Consider the following 22,023-nt stretch of genomic DNA (forward strand, 5'->3'; position numbering starts at 1 on the left):
TTTAACCTCTATGCACTAAAAGGACTATTTCAGGTTCATAATGCTATTACTTTTTATACTAATAATATATTGGCAACCCAATTCTATCTTTAAGGCTTTGCTTTTTAAAAAAATGACTTCCAAACATTATGATGTTTTAGAAAATATTTGTGAAAGATTGTCATAATTCATAATTGTATATGTAAGACAATTTATTCTATCTACTGTGACTAATTTTCTATTCACTTACTTTGTGCTATACCTATAATCAAGATTTTTTTTTTCAGGTACTTATTATCTTACGAATTAAAACCAAAATTTATTTTGGTATTCAAAAGCCTCACAAAATACATTTCCATCTCAGTGTTATTTACTTCACTAAAAGATACCTTCTGCTTTATTCATTTTTCCTTAATCACACTTTTTATTTTGAGGTTAACTTTAGATTCACATGGAGTTGTAAAAAATATTACAGAGATCCCTTCTACCTGTTACCTAATTTCCCCAATGGTAATATCTTATAAGATGATAGCACAGTATCACAGATAGGATACTGACATTGATATAATCAAGATATAGAACATTTCCATCACTGTCTCAGGTTGCCCTTTTATAACCACACCCACTTCCTTCCCCTCCATCCCCTCTTTAGATCCCCACAACCACTAACCACTCTATTCTCTATTTCTAAAATCTTGGCATTTCAAGAATGTTGTATCAATGGAATAATACAGTATATAAATAGAATGACACCTCCCAGATTGGCTTTTTTCAATCACCATAATTCTTTGGAGATGGATCCAAGCTGTTATATAAGCCATTCATTTTATTGTTTTTTATTGTTTTCCATGGTATGGATGTTTGTTTCACTAATCAGCTAGTGAACAACATCTGGGCTGTTTCTAGTTTTTGGTTATTACAAATAAAACTGCTATGTAGGGACTTCCCTGGTGGCACAGTGGTTAAGAATCCGCCTGCCAATGCAGGGGACACGGGTTCGAGCCCTGGTCCGGGAAGATCCCACATGCCACGGAGCAACTAAGCCCGTGCGCCACAGCTACTGAGCCTGTGCTCTAGAGCCCGTGAGCCACAACTATTGAGCCCGTGTGCTGCAAATGCTGAAGCCCACACACCTAGAGCCCATGCTCCGCAACAAAAGAAGCCACTGCAATGAAGAGTAGCCCCCGTTCGCCACAACTAGAGAACGTCAGCGCACAACAACAAGGACCCAACGCAGCCAAAAATAAATAAGTAAAATTAAAAAAAAAACCACACAACTGCTATGTACATTCATGTACGTGTAAATATAAATTTTTATCTCTGGGATAAATTCCCAGAAATGCAATTGCTGGGCTGTCTATTAGTTGAATACTTAGTTTTGTGAGAAACTGCTAAACTGTTTTACAGAGTGACTGTGTCATTTCATATCCCATCAGCAATGTATAAGTGATCAGTTACTCTGCATCAATACCAGTATTTGGTGTTCTTACTAATTCTTACTTTAACCATTCTGATAGGTGTGTAGTGGTATCTCATTTTGGTTTTACTTTGCATTATCCCTAATGGCTAATGAATGATGTTAAAAAACCTTTTCACATGCTTATTTGCCATGTGTATATAATCTTTTGTGGGATGTCTCTTCATGTCTCTTAACCAATTTCTAATTGGGGTGTCTGATTTTTAAATTTTGGGTTTGGGGAGTTCTTTATATAACCTAGATACTAGTCCTTTGTCAGATATGTGCTTGGCAAATATTTTCTCCTATCTTGTTGCTTGTCTTTTCCGCTACTTCATAGCATCTTTGCGGAGCAAACAAAAAATTTTTTGATGAAGTCCAACTTATCCACTTTTTGTTTCATAAACTGTCTAGTGTTAAGTCTAAGAAGTCACTGTATAGCCTAAGATTCTAAAGTTTTGCTTCCATGATTTTTTGCTAAAAGTTAACATGTTGTTTTATATTTATATTCAAGATTCATGTCGAATTCATTCTTATATAAAGCATGAGATATAGGTCAAGGTTAAATTTTTTGTTGTTGTTTACCTATGAATGTCCCAGTTGCTCCAAAACCATTTGCTGAAAAGGCTATCTCTTCTCCACTGAATTATTTTGCACCTTTGTCATATTGTATGGATTCCCTGTCTTGTTCCATTGATCTATGTGTCTATCCCTCTACCAATATTACACTGTTTTGCTAACTGTAGCTATAAAGTAAGTCCTAAAATCAGGTACCCTAATTACTCCTACTCCTTACCTTTAATGAATCATTTTTATTTATTCAGGTTCTTTGTATTTCCATATGAGTTTTAGAATAAACTTGCTCTTATCTACAAAGAAGTCTTGTTAGGATTTTGACAGGAACTGTATTAAACGTGTATATCAACTTGGGGAGTCTTGACATCTTTACTACCATGTCCTTCAATCCATGAACATGATATATCGTTCCATTTATTTAGATCCTCTGATTTCTTTCATTAGTATTGTATAGCTTTCAGCATACAAATCTTATACAAGTTTTGTTAAATTTACAGCTAAGTATTTCCTGTGTGTGTGTGATTGTAAACAGTAATGTATTTTTAATTTCAGTGTCTACATGTTCACTACTAGTATATAGAAATATGCTAAATAGAAATTAAGTTTTGTATGTTTATCTGGTATCCTGAAATCTTGCAGGATTCACTTATTAGTTCTAGGAGTTTTTTTTTTTGGTACATTCTGTGGGGGTTTTATACATGATCATGTTATTTGCAAATAGGGACAGCTTGATCTCTTCCTTTTCAATCTGTGTGCCTTTTATTTCCTTCTCTCACCTTAATGCACTGACTAGAATTGCCGACACTATGTTGAGTAAGAGTGGTGAAAGGGGACATTCTTGCTTGTTCCCAGTCTTAGGGGGAAAGCATTAAGTCCTTCACCATTAAGTATACTGTTAACTGTAGGTTTTCTATAGCTGCTCTTTTATCAATTTGAGGCAGTTTCCTTTGGAATTACTATTTTTCTATCAGTGTTTTATTTCCTATCAGTTTTACCATGAATGAGTGGAGAAGTTTTTCAAATGCTTTTACTGCATTGACTGATGAAATAAGATTTTTCTTATTTAGCCTATTAACATAGTGGATCACACTGACTGATATTCAAATAGTGAACCAGCTTTGCATCCTTGGAATAAACTCTACTTGGTCAGGATGTATAATTCTTTTAAAAGATTGTTTTGTTTTTTTAATAAATTTATTTATTTTATTTATTTTTGGCTGCATTGGGTCTTCATTGCTGCGCACGGTCTTTCTCTAGTTGCAGCGAGCGGGGGCTACTCTTCGTTGCGGTGCATGGGCTTCTCGCGGCGGTGGCTTCTCTTGATGTGCAGCACGGGATCTAGGTGCACAGGCTCACTAGTTGTGGCTCGCGGGCTCTAGAGCACAGGCTCGGTAGTTGTGGCGCATGGGCTTAGTTGCTCCGCGGCATGTGGGATCTTCCCGGACCAGGGTTTGAACCCGTGTCCCCTGCATTGGCAGGAGGATTCTTAACCACTGCGCCACCAGGGAAGCCCTTAAAAGACTGTTGAATTCTGATATTTTATTAAGGATATTTGGGTTTATTCCATGAAGGATATTAGTCTGTAGTTTTCTTTTTTTGTAGTGTCTTTGACTGGTTTTGATAGCAGGGTAATAATTATTTTGTGAAATGGATTGGGAAATATTTCCTTCTCTTCTATTTTCAGAAGAGACTGTAGAATTGGTTTTAAGTCTTCTTGAAAAGTTTCATAGAATTCTCCAATAAAGACATCTGAGCCTGGAGATTTCCTTTTGGGAGTTTCCTAATTACAAGTTTACTTAACAGTTATAGATAGGGCTGTTCATATTACCTACTTCAAAGTGAGTGAGTTCTGATCATTTTCAATTTTCAAAAAATTGGTTGTAAATTTATGTGTGTGGAGCTGTTCATAGTATTCTCTTATCCTTTTGATGTTTGCAGGGTTTGTATCCTTGTTTCTGATACTATTTTTGATAATAGTAAATTGTCTTCTTTTTTCCCTTTGTCAGTCTGTCAATTTTATTGATCTTTTCAAACAACTAGTTCTTTTGTTTCACTGATCTTCACTATTGTTTTTCTGTTTTCAATTTTACTGATTTCCACTCTCACCTTTATTTCCTTCCTTCTTGCTTTTAGGTTTACTTTGCTCTTCTTTTTCTAGTTTCATGAGGAGAAGCCTAGATGACTAAGGCTGTTCCTCTCTTCTAACACGTGCACTAAGTGTTATGTTGCCTCTTAGTGTTGCTTTAGCTGGTTCCCTCGAATTTTTGATATGTTGAAATTTTATTCAGTTTAATGTATTTTAAAAAAATTCTCTTTGAGATTCCTTTTACCCATAGATTATTTGGAAGTGTATTGTTCAGTTTCCAAGTGATTGAACATTTTCCAATTATCTTTCTGTTACTGACTCTATTTTGATTTCATTGTGGTCAAAGAACAGAATCTGTATGATCTCAGTTTTTTAACTTGGTAGAAATTTATTTTATGATCCAGGACACGGTCTAACTTGGAGTATGTTCTGAGCACTTGAAACGATTTTATAGTCTGCTGTTGGGTGGAGTGCTCTATAAATGTTGATTAAATCTTCTTGGGTAATAGTGATGTTTAATTCTTTTATATACTTGCTGATTTTCTGTCTTTTTGTTCGATCAAGTGTTGAGAGAGAGGTGCTAAATTTCCAACTATAATTGTGAATTTACGTATTTCTCTTTCCAGTTATATTAGTTTCTGATTTACATATTTTGCATGTTTTTTGGTGCATACACACTTATATTGTTATATCCCCTTGAAGGATTGTCCCTTTATCATAACATAATATCTCTCTCTGGTAATTTTTTTAGTCTAAATTCTACTTTTTCCAGTATTAATACAGCTATTCCAATTTCTTTTGATTAATGTTTACATGATATATCATTTTTCATTTCTTTACTTTCAGCCTGTCTTTATTGTTATAAATGCAGTGAGTTTCTTATAGGTAACATATAGTCGAGTCATATATTTTTAATTCACTTGGCCAATATGTCTTTTAATTGATATACTCAGATCATTTACATTTATATGTAACTACTGATAACTTAGAGCTTATGTCTACCATTTTATTTTTTTGTTTTTTGTTCTGTTTTCTTTTTCCTGACTTTTTCATGACTTCAATAGAGAAATGGGAGAAAGAAGCAGTTAAATGTCCTTAACATTAATGAAGAATTAATACTGAAATCATCTAACAGATCACAAACATGCAAATAACTCACTGCCATATGCGTTTAGATATCTTAAAAACACACACAAAATTAAATTAAACGATTTTAATTCAGAAAGTGAGAAAAAGGTTTTTAACTTTGGGGGGGAATATGTGCTAAAGTTAGTGTTTTGAGTAAAGCAGCTTTTCCTACGCCTTCAACACATCACTTTTAATTTAAGGAGACAGAGAAGGCTCTCACTGTCACAGAGATATTTTACTTTGGGGGTGGAATATGTGCTAAAGTTAGTGTTTTTGAGTAAAGCAGCTTTTCCTATGCTTTCAACATGCCACTTTTAATCTAAGGAGACAGAGAAGGCTCTCACTGTCACAGAGATAGTCTACTTTCACCAGCACCACTTTGGCAGCTGCTTTTACTGGAAAATATTAATAATCCCCAAATGTATTTTGCTTGCCAACTTCTTTTAAAAAATAAAACTGTTTTGCAAACAATTTTAACAGTATTTTTATGAATGACAATTGAGTCATCTATCTTTTAGGAAAATTTAAAATGATTATCTCCTTCCTGTTATTCCAAGACCCCAGCATTTCACTGTAAACATCATACATTGGCTTCATGAATGCCAAATTCACAAGAACAAAAAAATCACAAACTTAAGCATTTTCCTATGAATCAGAAGTTAACTATTATGAATAAATTGTAATAAACATGAATTATAAAATCAGTTCTCTCACACTTATTTACTAAATTGGCAAAAAACCTGAAATAATAAGAAAGAAAATGAAGAAAATATTAGCCAGAGAAAAGAAACATTCTTGAAAAAAAAAATCACAGTAGTTAGAACTACATATGAAATATGCAAAAATTGGCCAGAGTTAAAAGAAATAGAAGAATACTGGACAAATAATGATTCCAAATAATTTCCCAATTCTAGACAGTCTCTAATATCTTAAAAACTCATAAAAGATATATTGCTTTTAGTTCTTTTAGAACCAGCTGGTAACATGCTAGAAGCTCATGCATAATCACCACACTACTTGTGTGTAGTAAACTAGAAGGCGTGCATGGGTACCTAGAAAAGTTACTTAGAATTTTGCCAAAACTGACATGTTGCTTTTGTGAAGCCAAACAGCATTTGTTTGGCTCTTGGTATAACAAGTTAATAGTGAAGTTTTAAAGGATTTTGAGGAGGCTTGCTTATGCTGGCCTCTAAATGCACCAGTCTAAAGGCAGAATTTAATATTCTAAAACACTGTAAAGTGGATTCTGAAAAGTGCTTAGAAAATTGCTTTAAAAGGTTTACTTTACTTTTAAAAGCATCTGTTGCTCCAGGTGCATGGTTTTTGTCTGGATGAAACTTCAAAGCAAGCTTTCTATAAGCTTTTTTCAAATCTTCATCACCAGCATCTTTGGTAACTCCAAGTACTTCATAGTAATTTTTACATTTGTTTATGCTGTGAACAAGAGAATGTGTTACATTGTAAGTAAACTTCAAGGAAGAGCTTCCAGTAATACCTCTATTTTTTGATTTATTAGAATAGTATGAAGAACTGTCTGTGGACTGTTTTCTCGACATCAAGTTATAGTTTATCTGTAAGGGTTATTGCTCCATTCTCTTTTTCAATCACAGACCATTTTTCCTACCTCTCCCAATCTAAGAAGAATTGACCATAAGAATGTCCTTGGTGCAGTTTATCACAACTATAGAGAAGTAAAGCAGAGCTCATAACAAATGTGGATGAAGGACAGAGCACACACTGTAACTAAAATAAGAGAGGAAGAACAATTTTATAGTACTCTTAAGTGCATAAATAAATTCCAAAACTCCTTGCAAGTATGTCACAGCTAAAGATTAACGTGCATTGCAGTCCAAGAGTTTTATTGTTACATAATGTAACCTAACCAAATATCAAAGCAACAGTTTAGTGCATGTAGACAATTACAGTACCCTATGGCTTCAATGTCAAGGCAAGTTAATTCAGCTAGGCAATGCTAAAGAGAATTCATTTGTGTCAGTCTCTACGAAAGATAAAATCTCATAATAAAATACATCATGGGACTCAAAAATATGTTACATCTGATTTTCATTATGATGAACATACTCTTAAAGATTACTTACATGTTTATAACCCTAAATATGCAACGTTAAAGCCCAGAGTCTTTGAAGTACGTTAGGAAAAGAAATACTCTGAATGGAGCAGAGAATCCTAATCCTTTTGTATGCTAACATTGTCCCATGACCTAAAAATTTTCCTTCGCTAAAATACAGCTACATTTTAAATACTTTTTGTTGAGTACCATATAACTTTAAATGTGTTCCATGTATGAGCGGCTTGATGACAGAAGTAGTAAGAAGTAAAAGGATCTGAGGCACATTTGTTCCCTGACAGCTAAAGAACTGCAAAGGCTGACATGAAATTTTCAGAGAAAAGAGACAAGATTGATCTTATTTCGCTACTAAACCTATTAGCCATCACAGTGCTTGGTACACGATGGGTCCTCAGTAAATATTTACGGAATAAATGAACCTTAGCTCTCCTTTCATAATGAAAGCGTTCATCATTTGTTATATGAACAAGGGGAAAAAAAACACACTGAAAAGATTACAGAATTTTTTAATAATCACAATAAAAATCTGTTAGGCAGTCTTCTTCAGAGTAATAATAATTTAAATTAGACTTTTCTACTTTAGACACTTAATAAATATGAACACAAGTCAATTTTATTTCATAAACATGACATTTCCTTTATTTAGTCAATAATATTTATTGAGCACGAACTATATCCCAGGGCACTTGAGATATACTAGAGAACAAAACAGAGAACGATCACTGCCTTTGTAGAGACTCATTCTCCTAGATATGTTAAGACACTATGTGATAGAAAAAACGGGAAGAACGACATGTACAGAACACCTACTGTGTGTCAGGCACAAACCCACCACCCCATATCCATGTTCCAACATCCATAAAGTTCTGAAAAATGGAAGTTATTCTATGACTAACTTGATTGCAAAAACCTGACTTGGAAACTTTCGGAGGCAAAATTTCAAAGGCAAAACTGAACTGATGTGAAGCTGCTAAAGAGTCTTCATTTATCTCATTCAAGTGTGATATTTGTACCTTTTGCTGCAGAAATGGCACTATTAGGTTAGTGCTGCTTACCAGACCCTGCTAAGACATTATGTAATCTATAACATATGCTCCTATTACTTTTCAAAAATATGAAGATCTCAAGTTCCAAACTACATCTGGTCCAGAAAAATTTCATGTAAAGAATTGTAGAATCTTATGCTGATTATTTTACACAAATTACCTCATTAACTCCTCATTAGGTAGATATTATTCCTATTTAACCAATGAGGAAATCAAGGGTTCAAGTGGCTATGTAAATTGCCAAAAGTCATATAACCAAGTAACAGATGGAAACCAAAATTTATTTCTTCAACAAAAATTTACTGAATATCCACTTTCTGCTAGATGCTGTTTCAGACACTACAGTGGTAAATAAAGCAGTCAAAAAATCCCTCCTCACATTAAATTTACAATTGGGAGAGAGAAAAGCAATTAACAAATATAGAAGTAAAATATGAAGTACATCATATGACATCATATGGTGATATATATTTAGAGAAAAATGAAGTGGCAAAGGGAAAGAGTGAATGGAAAGAGAGGCCTGCTATTTTAAATAGGGCGATTAGGAAAGGCCTCACAAGTGAAGATTCAATCCTCAGTTTGTCTGACTTGAAAATCCTGCTGTCTCAGAATCAGAATAAAGAAGAAAAGGAGCCCATTCAGACTCCAGACCAACCATCCACTTTCTTCTATTTGCTCTTCTAATCAGTGTTTAGACAGATTCTCTGTTGGTTTTGGTGCCCCAAACATGCCTTCTCTGCCTCTCTTCTTGTTTAGTTAGTTTCTACAACATCTTCAGACCTCCGCTGAGCTCTTCCTTTTCTCAAGAACTCAGATTCCTCAAGACTAAGTTTGGTGACCCTCTTATATTCTCCCAAAGCTCTCTGAACTTAGCCCTATCCCAGCAATTATCTTAAATGTACCACAGCTATCAGTTTACATGTTTGACTACTTTTCCAGACTATTAGGCCCCTTGAAGGCAGGGATTGTGTCTTGTTCACCATACGTGTTGAATGGATGTATGCCTAGTACAATTTGAGGGCAGAAATGGTGAAGATCTAAAAGTCATTTTTGGACCAAAGATAGTAAGTGCTGTAAGAAAAATATAGTTGGCACCAAAAAATCAATTTGGAATAGAAGACTGTGGGACAAGGACCAGAGCTAAAAATATGACAGACACTATCTGAACACAAAAGACTAAAGGCAGTGAAAAAACACTGAACAATCCTAAAGTCATTACTACTTGTTTTGAATGCATAAGATGTTTCCTTATATACCAGATTAATCCTATAAAATTATTTTGCTGATTATTTCCTGAGCACAAAAGGCTAGGCAATAGAAAAAGGCAGCCTAGGAGAGGGCTGCTGGATAGTATAGGGAAATTAGGTTGGAATTCACAGTCTTCTAGAGATGGGTCATAAAGCTAAGTACTGTCACAAAGAGAAAAAATGTAGGAAAAACAATTATTTCACTAACTCTTAGCCGTATCTAGCTCTACCATATCTTCCTTGCACTGAATTTTTCATCATATATTAGAGAAGAAATTCTTTGAGAAGCTAGCAGAGAGGTATAAAGTCAATATCACCAAAGGACAAGCTGTAGACTACATATCGCAAGTAACGCTACAAATATACTCATTTACTTAATTTTTCACAGCTAAATGAGAAATTACCATTCACAAATTAATTTAAATCTCTATATTGTTTATTATACTCCTTTTCACCAGCTAACTGCATTTGTCACATTTTTTATAGTTCACTCCTTCCTGAAAGATTCAAACCTTCTTCAGCATCCTCACCAAAGAATAAAAAAAGAAGGAAGGAAGAAAGGAAGGAAAGAAGGAAGGAAGGAAGGAAGGAAGGAAGGAAGGAAGGAAGGAAGGAAGGAAGGAAGGAAGGAAGGAGGGAAGGAAGGAAGGGAGGGAGGGAGGGAGGGAGGGAGGGAGGGAAGAAAGAAAGAAAGAAAGAAAGAAAGAAAGAAAGAAAGAAAGAAAGGAAGGAAGGAAGGAAGGAAGGAAGGAAGGAAGGAAGGAAGGAAGGAAGGAAGGAAGGAAGGAAGGAAGGAAGGAAGAAAGAAGAAGAAAGGGAGGGAGGGAGGGAGGGAGGAAAGAAGAAAGAAGGAAACAAAGAAAGGAAGAAAGGAAGAAAAAAGAAAAGAAAAAAGACGTAATCTAATACCTGCCCTGGAAGAAAATATTGTGCAAAAAGGCCAGAAAGATATGTCTGGGAGCTCAACAGGGGAGATGTATTCATGGCTCAACTTTTATGTCTTCCTTTATGTGTGAGAAAGCATTCTGGCCGTGGAAGGAGGGGCTTCTTTCTATTCTTTTGTTCATATATTATAGATGATTTTTAAATAAACTTCCAATTTAATTGGTGTTTAGGAAAATAATTCTTTACTCCTGAGATAAAGGATTATTTATTATAAATTTAGCAAAATGGTTTATTTTGTTTTCATTTAAAGAACTACAGCTTAAATCCAATCCTAATGAAATCCCCATAATTCAAATAACTTTAGCAGTTATACAAAATTGTTCCTAATTGATAAATATAATGATGGCCAGTTAATGATTTCTCACTGATCTTGTAAATTTTAAAAATGAAAGATGGGCTTTTTTCTGAGATATTAAAAGTCTCTTTAAATTAGATCCAGGACGCCTTTTGCTCTGTAATTTTTCAATATATTTCAACGCAAAGTCAACAAACAGTGCTTAGTTTCACAGAATATGAGTTTTTACAAAGTTACACACTTTTTCTTCAGTCTTACTGTAAGCTAGCTCTTACTTATGCAATGGATGCAGTATTATTGCATGGCTTCTCCCATTGAGCCAAATTGTCACTGAGAAACTTGTTTGCATAATCGTGCTAACCAACAAGATAACATGGCTTTCTTCAGAAAAATCCCCCGTGTATAGGTAAAACAAAAACAAAAACATACAGCATGTAAGTATTTGCTGGTGATCTGTTAGCTCACTAAAGCGACACTTATGAAGGCTAACATAACGAGTAAGTGTTACATGATTAGCTAAGGAACTCTTATACAGTATAAGGTACCAAGTGAAATACTTTGAATAACTTAGGGGTTCTATTAAAGAATGTTCTGATCATATTTGTCCCCAAAGGACAAAAACTTCATTTATTTAATTTTTAAAAGGTATGCTAAAATTATTGATAAGAGAAACAATCTCTAATACAGGTATACTACTAAGCTAATACTTGTACTCCATAAAAATTCAGTCTCAAACTTGGCTGGGTCCACAGGGCTAGCCAGCAATCCTCCCATTCCGTCTGCCTTTCCCCTCTGCAAATATCCCATACCTTTACCACTCTTCTCAAGCTTTCAATCTCATCTCTTTTCTTCTAACTCTCAGAGGATAACTTCATCTCCAATTTCATAGAGAATACAGACCCAAAAGACAGGAACTCCCTCAACATTTTATTTCCATCTGTCCAATTCTGGCCATATATCAAGGGGATCTGTACCCACAATCATCTTTCATCTTTCACACAATTCACTCTATTTAGGTCTTTTACTGAGAACAAGTTCTCCCATTAAAAAGTAATTTCTACAAGAAAATAAAATTTGTTTTTGGAGAGATGTGGTTTCCTGAAACACATTTCAGCACACTGTTTAATTAAAGGTTTTTCTTAAAGAAATTCAAAAGCAAGTCTCTCATTTATTCACTTATCTCACTTATTCAGCCACCTCTGACACAATACTAGTTACAAAAGTCGTTATCAAGATTATTTATAATTCTCAAAGTACTTCACCATTCAGGCTAACCAAATACCCTTTACCATGATTAGGGAGTCTTTGTTTCTTACTGTGGTCACACAGATAAAATGTTACATTCAAGCTTTAGCATCTGAATATATATGAAGAAAAGCAAAATATAAATACATTGATACTTGATTTAAAAATAACTTCAATCCCAAATTATGGTGAGTAAAAAAGAATTAACTAAAAATAAGAATGGGGGAAAAAGGGTGAAAAAAGAAAGAAAATAAGATTAAAAGAGAAATAGATAAGACAGAAAGAAAACTAGCTTTACCTACTTTTCACTTAAGCTAGTTCACTGTACTATTCACTCTCTATGTTGAATTATCCGATTAATCACTGTTCAGAGTCCTTCATCCTTATACTTTAGTTTCCTTAGACAGCAATCTCATACAATATCAATACAGTTTCCTTAAGCTATAGCAGGAAACCATAACAGTATTTTCTCTAGTGTTTCATACTCAGAAGTTCATTTTCTTTCCAGAAAATCTTTTCTTAATTATAAAATTAATAGAGTCAATCTCCAAAACCCAGTTCATAATTTTCCAATTCTACCTAATTCTTCTGCTTCAATTAGAAGTGTATCATGAAGTAAAACTAAAACACTGAGACAGAATGATCAGCGTAAGAAAAATATTAAAAGGAGAGGATGTTACAGTGTTTGCATATATATAAAGATAGCCTTAAAGAAAGAATATAAATAGAAAAAAAACTATCCTTCATTAATATAAGTAGGAAATTGGAAATGCTGTTTCAAATGCCCTCAATTTTCTTCTCATATGAAATTCTCTTGTTTTCATATATACATATATGACAAAACAATTCTTTATCCTATTTCAATATTGTTATCTAAACACTGTACTGTGTCAAAAATTGAAACAATTTACCTCAAAAAATTTCTTTCTGTAAGTAGCTTTGTGGCTTATAGTTACTTTAAAAGATGGAAACTTCCATAGAGTTGGTAATTTACAGACTGATTTTATAAAGAATATAAAGCATAAGACACCCAGAGTTCAATTCCTCAATGTCTGTTCTTCTACTGAATTATAATTCAAACCCATTTTTTAGGTGTTACGACATTAAACTTATATTACTATCAGTTATAATTGACATATAAGTTATTTGTTCCTACCTGAGAACTCCATCTACTTGGTCTTTGGTGTAGCCTTTTCCACTTTCACCACTACCAAAGGAGCTGTCCTTTGTGCAATTAGGCTTGCTTTGATCACTACTACCTGGCGGTTTTCGGCAATGAGGGCTATTTCCAGCAGTGCTTCCATTTTTCATAATTATTTCCAATAGTGCTGTGGAAAGATACAGAAAGCATACTATCTCTGTTTACATAAAGGTACATACACATGGTCTTGAGAAAAAAGTTATAAAGCTGACAAATTGTGTACTTTAGAAAGATACACCATAGGGTCTTTTAAAATAAATAGCAAGCATTCCCTTATGTACTTAGCTGTTGACAGACTACTGATCACCATTTAGAAGTAGAATATTAAGAAGTTTAATGTTAGTAACTCAAAATTACTATCATCCAATAACTTATGACATACTTTTATTTGTCACATCATGGTGAAACTGCAGAATACCAAAGAAAAAGATAGTCCTTAAAGTAGCCAATGAGATTACCTAAAAAGAAACAGAAATTAGACTTCCTATTTATTTCTCAGCAGCAACAATGGCAGCTAAGTGAGTAATATCTTCAAAATACTTAGGGAGAATAACTGTCAACTTGAGTTCATTTTCTGGAAATTGGATAAGATTAAAATAAAAACATTTTCAAACAAACAAAAACTGAGACAATTTACCACTAAGATTTCACGAGAAGATACTTAAAGTACATATTTTGAACAAAAGGAAAATGCTTGCAGACAGGCTGAGATGTAAAAGGGAATGGACATCATGAGGTACAAATACTGCGGAGCAAACACTGTGGTAACGTGTGAGTAAATCTAAACCGAGTCTATATAGCAACAGTATATGTCTAGGATCTCCTATAAAATACTGGAGAGGCACCGAAGAGGGGTAGAGAGAATATATGAAATAAGAATGGCCGTGTATATTCATAATGATTAAAGATGGGAGGGTGGTAGGGATTGATTTAACTATTCTCTCTCCTTTTGGGTATGCTTGAAACTTCCCATGAGTTAAAACTAAATATTGAAAAAAAAAAAAATCAACAGAACTAAAAGGAAAAAACAGAGAAACCCACCTTGACAGTAAAAGATTTTAACACATTTTTAACCCACAACTGACACTGGGTCGATTAAATAATCACTAAGGATACAAATGACATAAACTTCTAATTTATCAAGTTTGATCTAAGAAACATAAAGTAATTATATCCAACGAATGTGAATATTCATTCTTTACAGGCACACAAGGAATGAAAATTGACTATATTATATAACTAGACCATAATATTATCCTCTTCAAATCTCAAAGAATTAGTATTATAATATACTACAATCTCTAAGCAAAATGCATTTAAGTGAGAAATCAATTACAAAAATGTAACTAGATCACAAATGAGTTGGAAAGGAGAAGAGTCTAGAGAAACTCGTGTATCAAAGAAACAATCATAATATAAACAAGAAAATAGAATTGAAGAAAAATGAACATACTACATACCAGATTGGGACAACTGGAGAGCTATATGAAAAACAATGAATCTGGACCCCTTCTTCACACCATACACAAAAATTAGCTCAAAATAGATCATACACCTATATGTAAGAGCTAAAACTATAAAACTCAGAAGAAACTATAGGAGTAAATCTTTGTGACTTTGATTTAGTCCAAAATTCTTAGATTTGACAAATTAAGTAAAGTGGCAAAAGAAAAAACAGAGAAACTGTATCTTACCAAAATTGAAAACTTTTGCCCCTCAAAGAATATCATCAATAAAGTAAAAAGACAATCCACAGAATGTGAAAAAATATTTACAAAATCATATATCTGAAAGAGACATATATCTAGAATATATAAAGGATTCTTACAATTCAATAATAAAAAGACCAAAAACTCAATTAAAAATGGGTAAAGGATCTGAATAGACATTCTCCAAAAATACAAGTGATTAGTAAGTACATGAAAAGTTGCACAACAATAGCCACTAGGCAAATGAAAATTAAAACTACAATGAGATACCACTTTACATCCACTAGGATGACTGGATGACTATCATCAACAAGATGGACAATAACAAGTGTTGGCAAGGATATGGAAAAATGGGAACCCGTATACATTGCTGGTGGTAATGTAAAATATGTCCACTTTGAACAATCATCTGGTAGTTCTTTAAAAGATTAAACATATAGTTACTATTTGACCCAACAATCCTATCCCTGGGTGCATACCCAAGAGAAATGAAAACATACATGTATACAAAAACTGGTTCACAAATGTTCATAAGAGTATTGCTCATAATAGAAAAAATTTGAAACAACTGAAATGTCCATCAACTTATGAACGGATAAATAAAATGTGATATGTCCATATAATGGAATATTATTTGACAATTTAAAAAATGAAGTATTGATATATTTTACAACATGAATGAACCTTGAAAACATGCTAAGTGAAAAAAGCCAGTCACAAAAGACCACATATTGTATGATTCCATTTATATGAAATGTATAGAATAGGCAAATCTACAGAAACAGAAAGATCAGTTGTTGCCAAGGATTACTGGGGAGGGAAGAATAGAATTGGGGAGAAATGAGGAGTCATTACTAGTGAGTATGAGGTTTCTTTCTGTGATGAAGAAAATGTTCTAAAATTAATTGCTGTAATGGTTGCACAACTCTGTGAACCCACCGAATGGTATACTTTAATTGAATGAATTGTAAGGTATGCGAGTTACATCTCAGTAAAGCTATTATATATATATATTTTTTTAAATCCAGCAGTGTCATTGCCCCATGGCTTGTGGAATCTCAGTTCCCTGACAGGGGACTAAACCCAGGTCACAGCAGTGAAAATGCTGAATCCTAACCACTAGCATACCAGGGAACTCCTGATAATTATTCTTAATATTTTACATATGAGAAATTTCTTCCATATCTTTTTCCTAGCTAATGCATGCAAGAGGTCACCAAAGACATAAAATATTCAGTTTTTATAACAATCTAGCTGTAGATGGTACAGAAAGGCTCTCAATTAGACACCAATCTAGTAGTTATTAACAATATAAGAATAACATATAGTTAATTTTTAACTATAGTTTAGTTCATATTTAATGCAATCACATTAACCTTGAGAGCAGAAGCCAGCACGGTCTAGTGGGTAGTGGCTCACAACTTTTTTTTTTTTTTTTTTTTTTTACAACTTTTTAACGTGAAAAATTTTGTGGAAATTCTGGGAAGACAGCAGCTTACATTTTAAATCTCATAAATTAGAGCAATTAGACAGCAAAATCAAAACCTCATGTACAAAATCCCAAAATACAAGAAGGTGGGGACAAGCCACCAATAGTTACAAGATCTATGTGGGTAGTATCATCTGTGCAGGAAAAAACAGAGTACAGCAACAGGGCATTTTACTAGTCCACAGGACAAAATAACTGCAAAATAGCCAACAGGAACTCTCTATGAAGCAGAGCAGGTGAAAATGAGAAAAGTGAATAAAAAGGAATGGGTTTTGCTCATTACAATAGCATGTGATTGAAAGGGTTCACAATAAACTCTTAAGGGCATCCAGTCACTACAATTCTCAAAACTAATCAGACAAAGCTCTCCTCCAGAACAAAGCCACACCAAGAAGAAGCTGCTGGGAACAGGATCCAAACTGAAGAGAAGAGAGGCAATAGAAAAAAAAAAAAAAAAAGCGAAATTCCAGATAAAGTGGGGAAGGAGAAAGGAGTGAGGAGATCTTATATAGCAAGGTTACATACTTTCAAACATTACACAGAAACCGGAGAAGATCTCTGTGTATTTAGAAAGGCTAACGAACTTCACATAAAAATGAATAAAAGAAAATGATAGAAGGGAAATCTGATAAAAAGTTACATTAAAAAAAAAAGAACAGGATAAATCTCTGAACACAATGAAAGCACACCACAAAGACTTGCCAACAAAATAGGTAAATACTATAACCTACTATTTCAAAACAAGCTGAAAAGACTTTTAAAAATTATTCACAATACAAAAGAACAACATAAATTAGAATTAAAACCCCCCAAATTATCTACCCATAGCTTAGGTGATAAAACTCAGGAGACAAAAAAAAAAAAAAGGAAATATCAATTCAGAAAAGAAGAATTAAACTAGAAGAAACAAAGAGTTAATAAACACAACAGAACTGCTGTGTAAATGAAAGAGAACATAAAAAGGACCATTTTTTAATTAAAACAAATGAAAAAGGCAAAAAATTAGAAAGAAAATGGCAAATATCGAAGATAGTTAAAGAAGATCCAACATACATATAATGAGTCCTGAAGAAGAAAAATAAAGGAAAATAAACCAATATAACAATAATTGGAGAAAACTTTTCTGATATAAAAATAAAACCATCTGAAACCACATAATGAAAGGGCAAATCATGTACCTAAGAATACTGACCCAGAAAAACCAACATCAAGATATACTCTAGTAAAATTAATTGGGCATCTAGTCAAAAAGATTTTCAAATGGCTTATTCTCTTATAAAGAAAATCTGATTGTCATCAGATTTTGCTCATCAGTAGTACTTGCATAAAACAACAGAAATATATATTTAGATACCTAAAGAAAGAAAATTTGAGCCAAGGATTTTGTATCCCTCACTAATTTCAAGCATTAAGATCCACAGCTGAACTGTTTTCAACATTCCAGAACTTAGGGAGCATAGTTCCCACAAGGCCTTCCTAGAAATCTACTAGAGAACAGGCTTTAGGAATCCAAAATTAGACATACAATGACATAAGGACTGATGGTGAACATTAAATGTACAGTGACCTATTGAGTTAAAACTGAACAACAATTAAAAGAGAGCACAGAGTATGTAATAATAATATGCTCTGACACTGTAGATGGGTTCAAATATTTTTTAAATGGTAGGCTTCCTCTGTCTTTCCTTTAACTTGTAAAAAAAAAAAAGATTATTTGTCTTCTCTTCCTTTCATTTTCATTTGGCAGCTGAAGCCTGGACCAAAGAAACTTATTGGGACCAAGGAAGCACTCATAGCCAAAAGCATGGCTGAGCTTGATAGGCCTGCACCAATGGGATCAAAAAATGCAACTCATTACATACAGGGGGAAAAATGAACAAATAAGTAAATTGATAATAACGAGAGCCACATTTCTTACAGTCAGAAAATGGAATTACAGGGGGCTTCCCTAGTGGCACAGTGGTTAGGAGTCTGCCAGCCTATGCAGGGGACATGGGTTCGAGCCCTGGTCTGAGAGGATCCCACATGCCGCGGAGCTGCTAGGCCCATGCACCACAACTACTGAGCCGGCACTCTGGAGCCCATGAGCCACAACTACTGACTGAGCCCATGCACCACAACTGCTGAAGGCTGTGTGCCTGTAGCCCATGCTCTGCAGTAGGAGAGGCCACCGCAATGAGCGGCCCACATGCCACAGCGATCAGTGGCTCCCGCTCGCCACAGCTGGAGAGGGCCCAAGCGCGGGAGTGAAGACCCAACACAGCCAAAAATAAATAAATAAAATAAAATTTTAAAAAAACAAAGAAAATGGAATTACAATTATGAAAACGCAGAAGGTTAGAATGAACCCTGTGGACTTTAAATGGAGGTGTGTGAATCTTTGCACAGACTGCAAAACTAATATAGATTAAATTACTACAGGCATGTGTATACCCACAAACATATATAACACAGATATACATATACATACATGCAACATACACACACGTACATGCATTCATACATACATATATTTCTCTTTTTTAAAAGATTTATTTATTATTATTATTTTGGGGGGCAGCATTGGGTCTTCGTTGCTGCACGCTGGCCTTCTCTGGCTGTGGCAAGAGGGGGCTACTCTTTGTTGTGGCGTGCAGGCTTGTCATTTCAGTGGCTTCTCTTATTGCGGAGCACAGGTTCTAGGCGCGTGGGCTCAGTAGTTGTGGCTCACAGGCTCTAGAGTGCAGGCTCAGTAGTTGTGGCGCACGGGCTTAGTTGCTCCTCAGCATGTGGGATCTTCCTAGACCAGGGATCAAACCCGTGTCCCCTGCATTGGCCGGAGGATTCTTAACCACTGTGCCGCCAGGAAGTCCCCATACATATATTTCTTAGCTCTACCAAGAGGACCTAGAGGCAATGACACACCTGTAGCAACGAGCTTATCAAGTGTCTATATCTTAGTTTCTAAGTACCATTATCCACTAAAAAGAATCAGGACTCCTGGAGAGAGAACTGATTCCCAGGGCAGAGAAAGTAAAAAGTAAGCCTGAAAACTTTTTTGTGCCAGAAAGTAAGGAAGTTCAAAGAATGATGAGGACATGGCAAAAAGACATAGCAGCCAGCTTGAAGGGGCTCCTACTGACTAAATCTGAGGCAATTTGAGCATCAAAATGAATAACGATAATAATGGATTAAATAGGAATCCATGAATCCATACTAATAAATAAAGTGGAGTGCCAACTAATAAACTGCAGAAGAAATAATGGAATAAAAAAACCAACATGTGGCAACCATCAGAAATTTATTCTGGAAAGAATCATCAATGGATGCTAAAAGGAGTTAGTGAAAGTTTGTTGTGGAACAGGACATTTACAGTTTCAAAGTATTTTCCCACAAAATATTTATTAATTACAAGAGGGGGGAAAAAAAGTAAGTTTAAAGTGGAGAAACCTAGTAACCACCAACTTCACCAAGTGATCAAAGTTAACCTCACCAGTAAGGACCAAATCAACATAACATGTCTCCTGATAAGTTACACGAAGAACATGGTATGCCTGCCAAAGATTCATATGAGGAAATGTCAGCCAAACCCAAATTGAGGGAAAGTTCTATAAAATATCTCGTCTGCACTCATCAAAAATGCCCAGATCAAGAAAGAAAAGAAAGGGGATATAAACTGGTACAGCTGCTATGGAGAACAGTATGGAGGTTCCTCAAGAAACTAATAATAGAGCTACCATATGATCCAGCAATCCTACTACTGGGCATATATCCAGAGAAAAACATGGTTCAAAAGGATACATGCACCCCAATGTTCATTGCAGCACTGTTTACAACAGCCAAGACATGGAAGCAACCTAAATGTACACTGATAGCTGAATGGATAAAGAAGATGTGGTACATATATACAGTGGAATATTACTCAGCCATTAAAAAAGAATGAAGTAATGTCATTTGCAGCAACATGGTGGACCTGGAGATTATCATACTAAGTGAAGTAAGTCAGACAGAGAAAGACAAATATCATGCGGTATCGCTTACATGCGAAATCTAAAAAAGATGATACAAATGAGCTTATTTACAAAACAGAAAGAAACTCACAGACTTAGAGAATGAACTTATGGTTTGCTTACGGGGGGCTGGGGTTGGGGAGGGATGGATTGAGAGTTTGGGACTGACATGTACACATGGCTATATTTAGAATAGATCACCAACAAGGACCTACTGCATAGCACAGAGAACTCTGCTCAATACTCTGTAATAACCTAAATGGGAAAAGAATTTGAAAAAAAGAACAGATACACGTATATGTATAACTAAATCACTTTGCTCTACAGCTGAAACTAACATAACATTGTTAATTGTTTGATTAAACAAGCAATTGTTAGTCCACTATACTCCAATATAAAATAAAAATTTTAAAAAAGAAAAAAGATATCTAGAGAACAAAATATGCCAAATAAATGCAACATATGTCCTTTTTGCTATCAAAAACATAACTGGGAGAACTGGCAGAATCTGAATGAGGTACATGCATTAATTTCATGAATCTGATGGTTATACTGTTGTTATGTAAGAGTGTCCTTGTCTTAAAAAACATACACTGAATTATTTAGGGGTAACAGGACATCATGTCTACAACTTACTGTTAATTGGTTCAGGAAAGAATATAATAACAAATTGTGTATGTGTGTGGGTGGGGGAGAGAGAGCAGGGAGAGAGAGGGAGGGCACGATAAAGCAAATGCAGTAAATATCAAATAGGAAGCCTAAGTGAAATGTACATGGGGAAGTCTACACTATTTTTAAGACTTTTCTGTAAGTTGGAAAGTATTTCAGAATTTTAAAAAAGCTAAAATAGGGAGGGAAAATAGAGAGAGTATATGAAAAGAAAATATAACTTTTCAGTAATTTTTATCAGTGAGGTAGTATTGGTAATATTACACTGAAACTATTGTGTATATGATGTGGCATAAAGCAAATAAATAATCATGACATAGTCTATCATTTGCCATGGCCTTGAAAACCAGGATTACTACTGTGGAAGGAAAAAAGTAGAAATAGAAGTGAGAAAAGTTTAAACACCCCAAAGTGCTTAACTTGAATTGGACTTACTAGTATAAACTTATTAAGCTGTTTTAGCTTAAAAAAAAAAAAATTCCCTAGTCTGTACACTGAAAAGGCTCAGAAACAATGAACAATCTATTAGCCACAGCATCCTTAGTACCAGATTGTGATACTGAAACACCATTTTCCACTAAAAGAAACCAGGGCTTACTGGTTTATGGTTGGAGATACGGTTGATTCCAGGTCTAGTATAGGGAATATGTAAGAGGAACCTGAAACTTTCTGTTATACCAGAGAAAGGAAACTATTAAAGACTATTGGTGTAAAGCAATTATACTCCAATAAAGATGTTTACAAATAAATAAATAAATAAAGACTATTGGGAATGTGTCTATAGGACTCAGGAGCTAACCTAAAGGTGTTCCCACTGGCCAGATCTAAAAAAAAATATTATCTGCCTTTGGAAAAGGGGAGCCAACTCCTTTTC

The 22,023-nt window shown here is 34.5% G+C and overlaps 1 protein-coding gene across 6 annotated transcripts in view; it reads right to left on the bottom strand.

The window, feature by feature from the left end:
- Positions 1–22,023, bottom strand: part of DNAJB14 (DnaJ heat shock protein family (Hsp40) member B14) — a 45,953-nt gene that overhangs the window by 16,559 nt on the left and 7,371 nt on the right. For 3 of the 6 annotated variants that reach the window (XM_059066901.2, XM_067035546.1, XM_067035548.1), the window contains exons 2-4: positions 13,676–13,751; positions 13,249–13,420; positions 6,514–6,659 (exon numbers count right to left, since the gene is read on the bottom strand). In XM_059066901.2, coding sequence (XP_058922884.1) covers positions 6,514–6,659; positions 13,249–13,403 — 301 coding nt within the window. In that variant the 5' untranslated portion in view covers positions 13,404–13,420; positions 13,676–13,751. The remainder of the gene's footprint in view (positions 1–6,513; positions 6,660–13,248; positions 13,421–13,675; positions 13,752–22,023) is intronic. The other 3 variants (XR_010840965.1, XM_059066900.2, XM_059066903.2) reach the window with 2 other exon arrangements.

This window comes from Kogia breviceps, chromosome 6, assembly GCF_026419965.1.
Source record: "Kogia breviceps isolate mKogBre1 chromosome 6, mKogBre1 haplotype 1, whole genome shotgun sequence".
NCBI lineage: Eukaryota > Metazoa > Chordata > Mammalia > Artiodactyla > Physeteridae > Kogia > Kogia breviceps.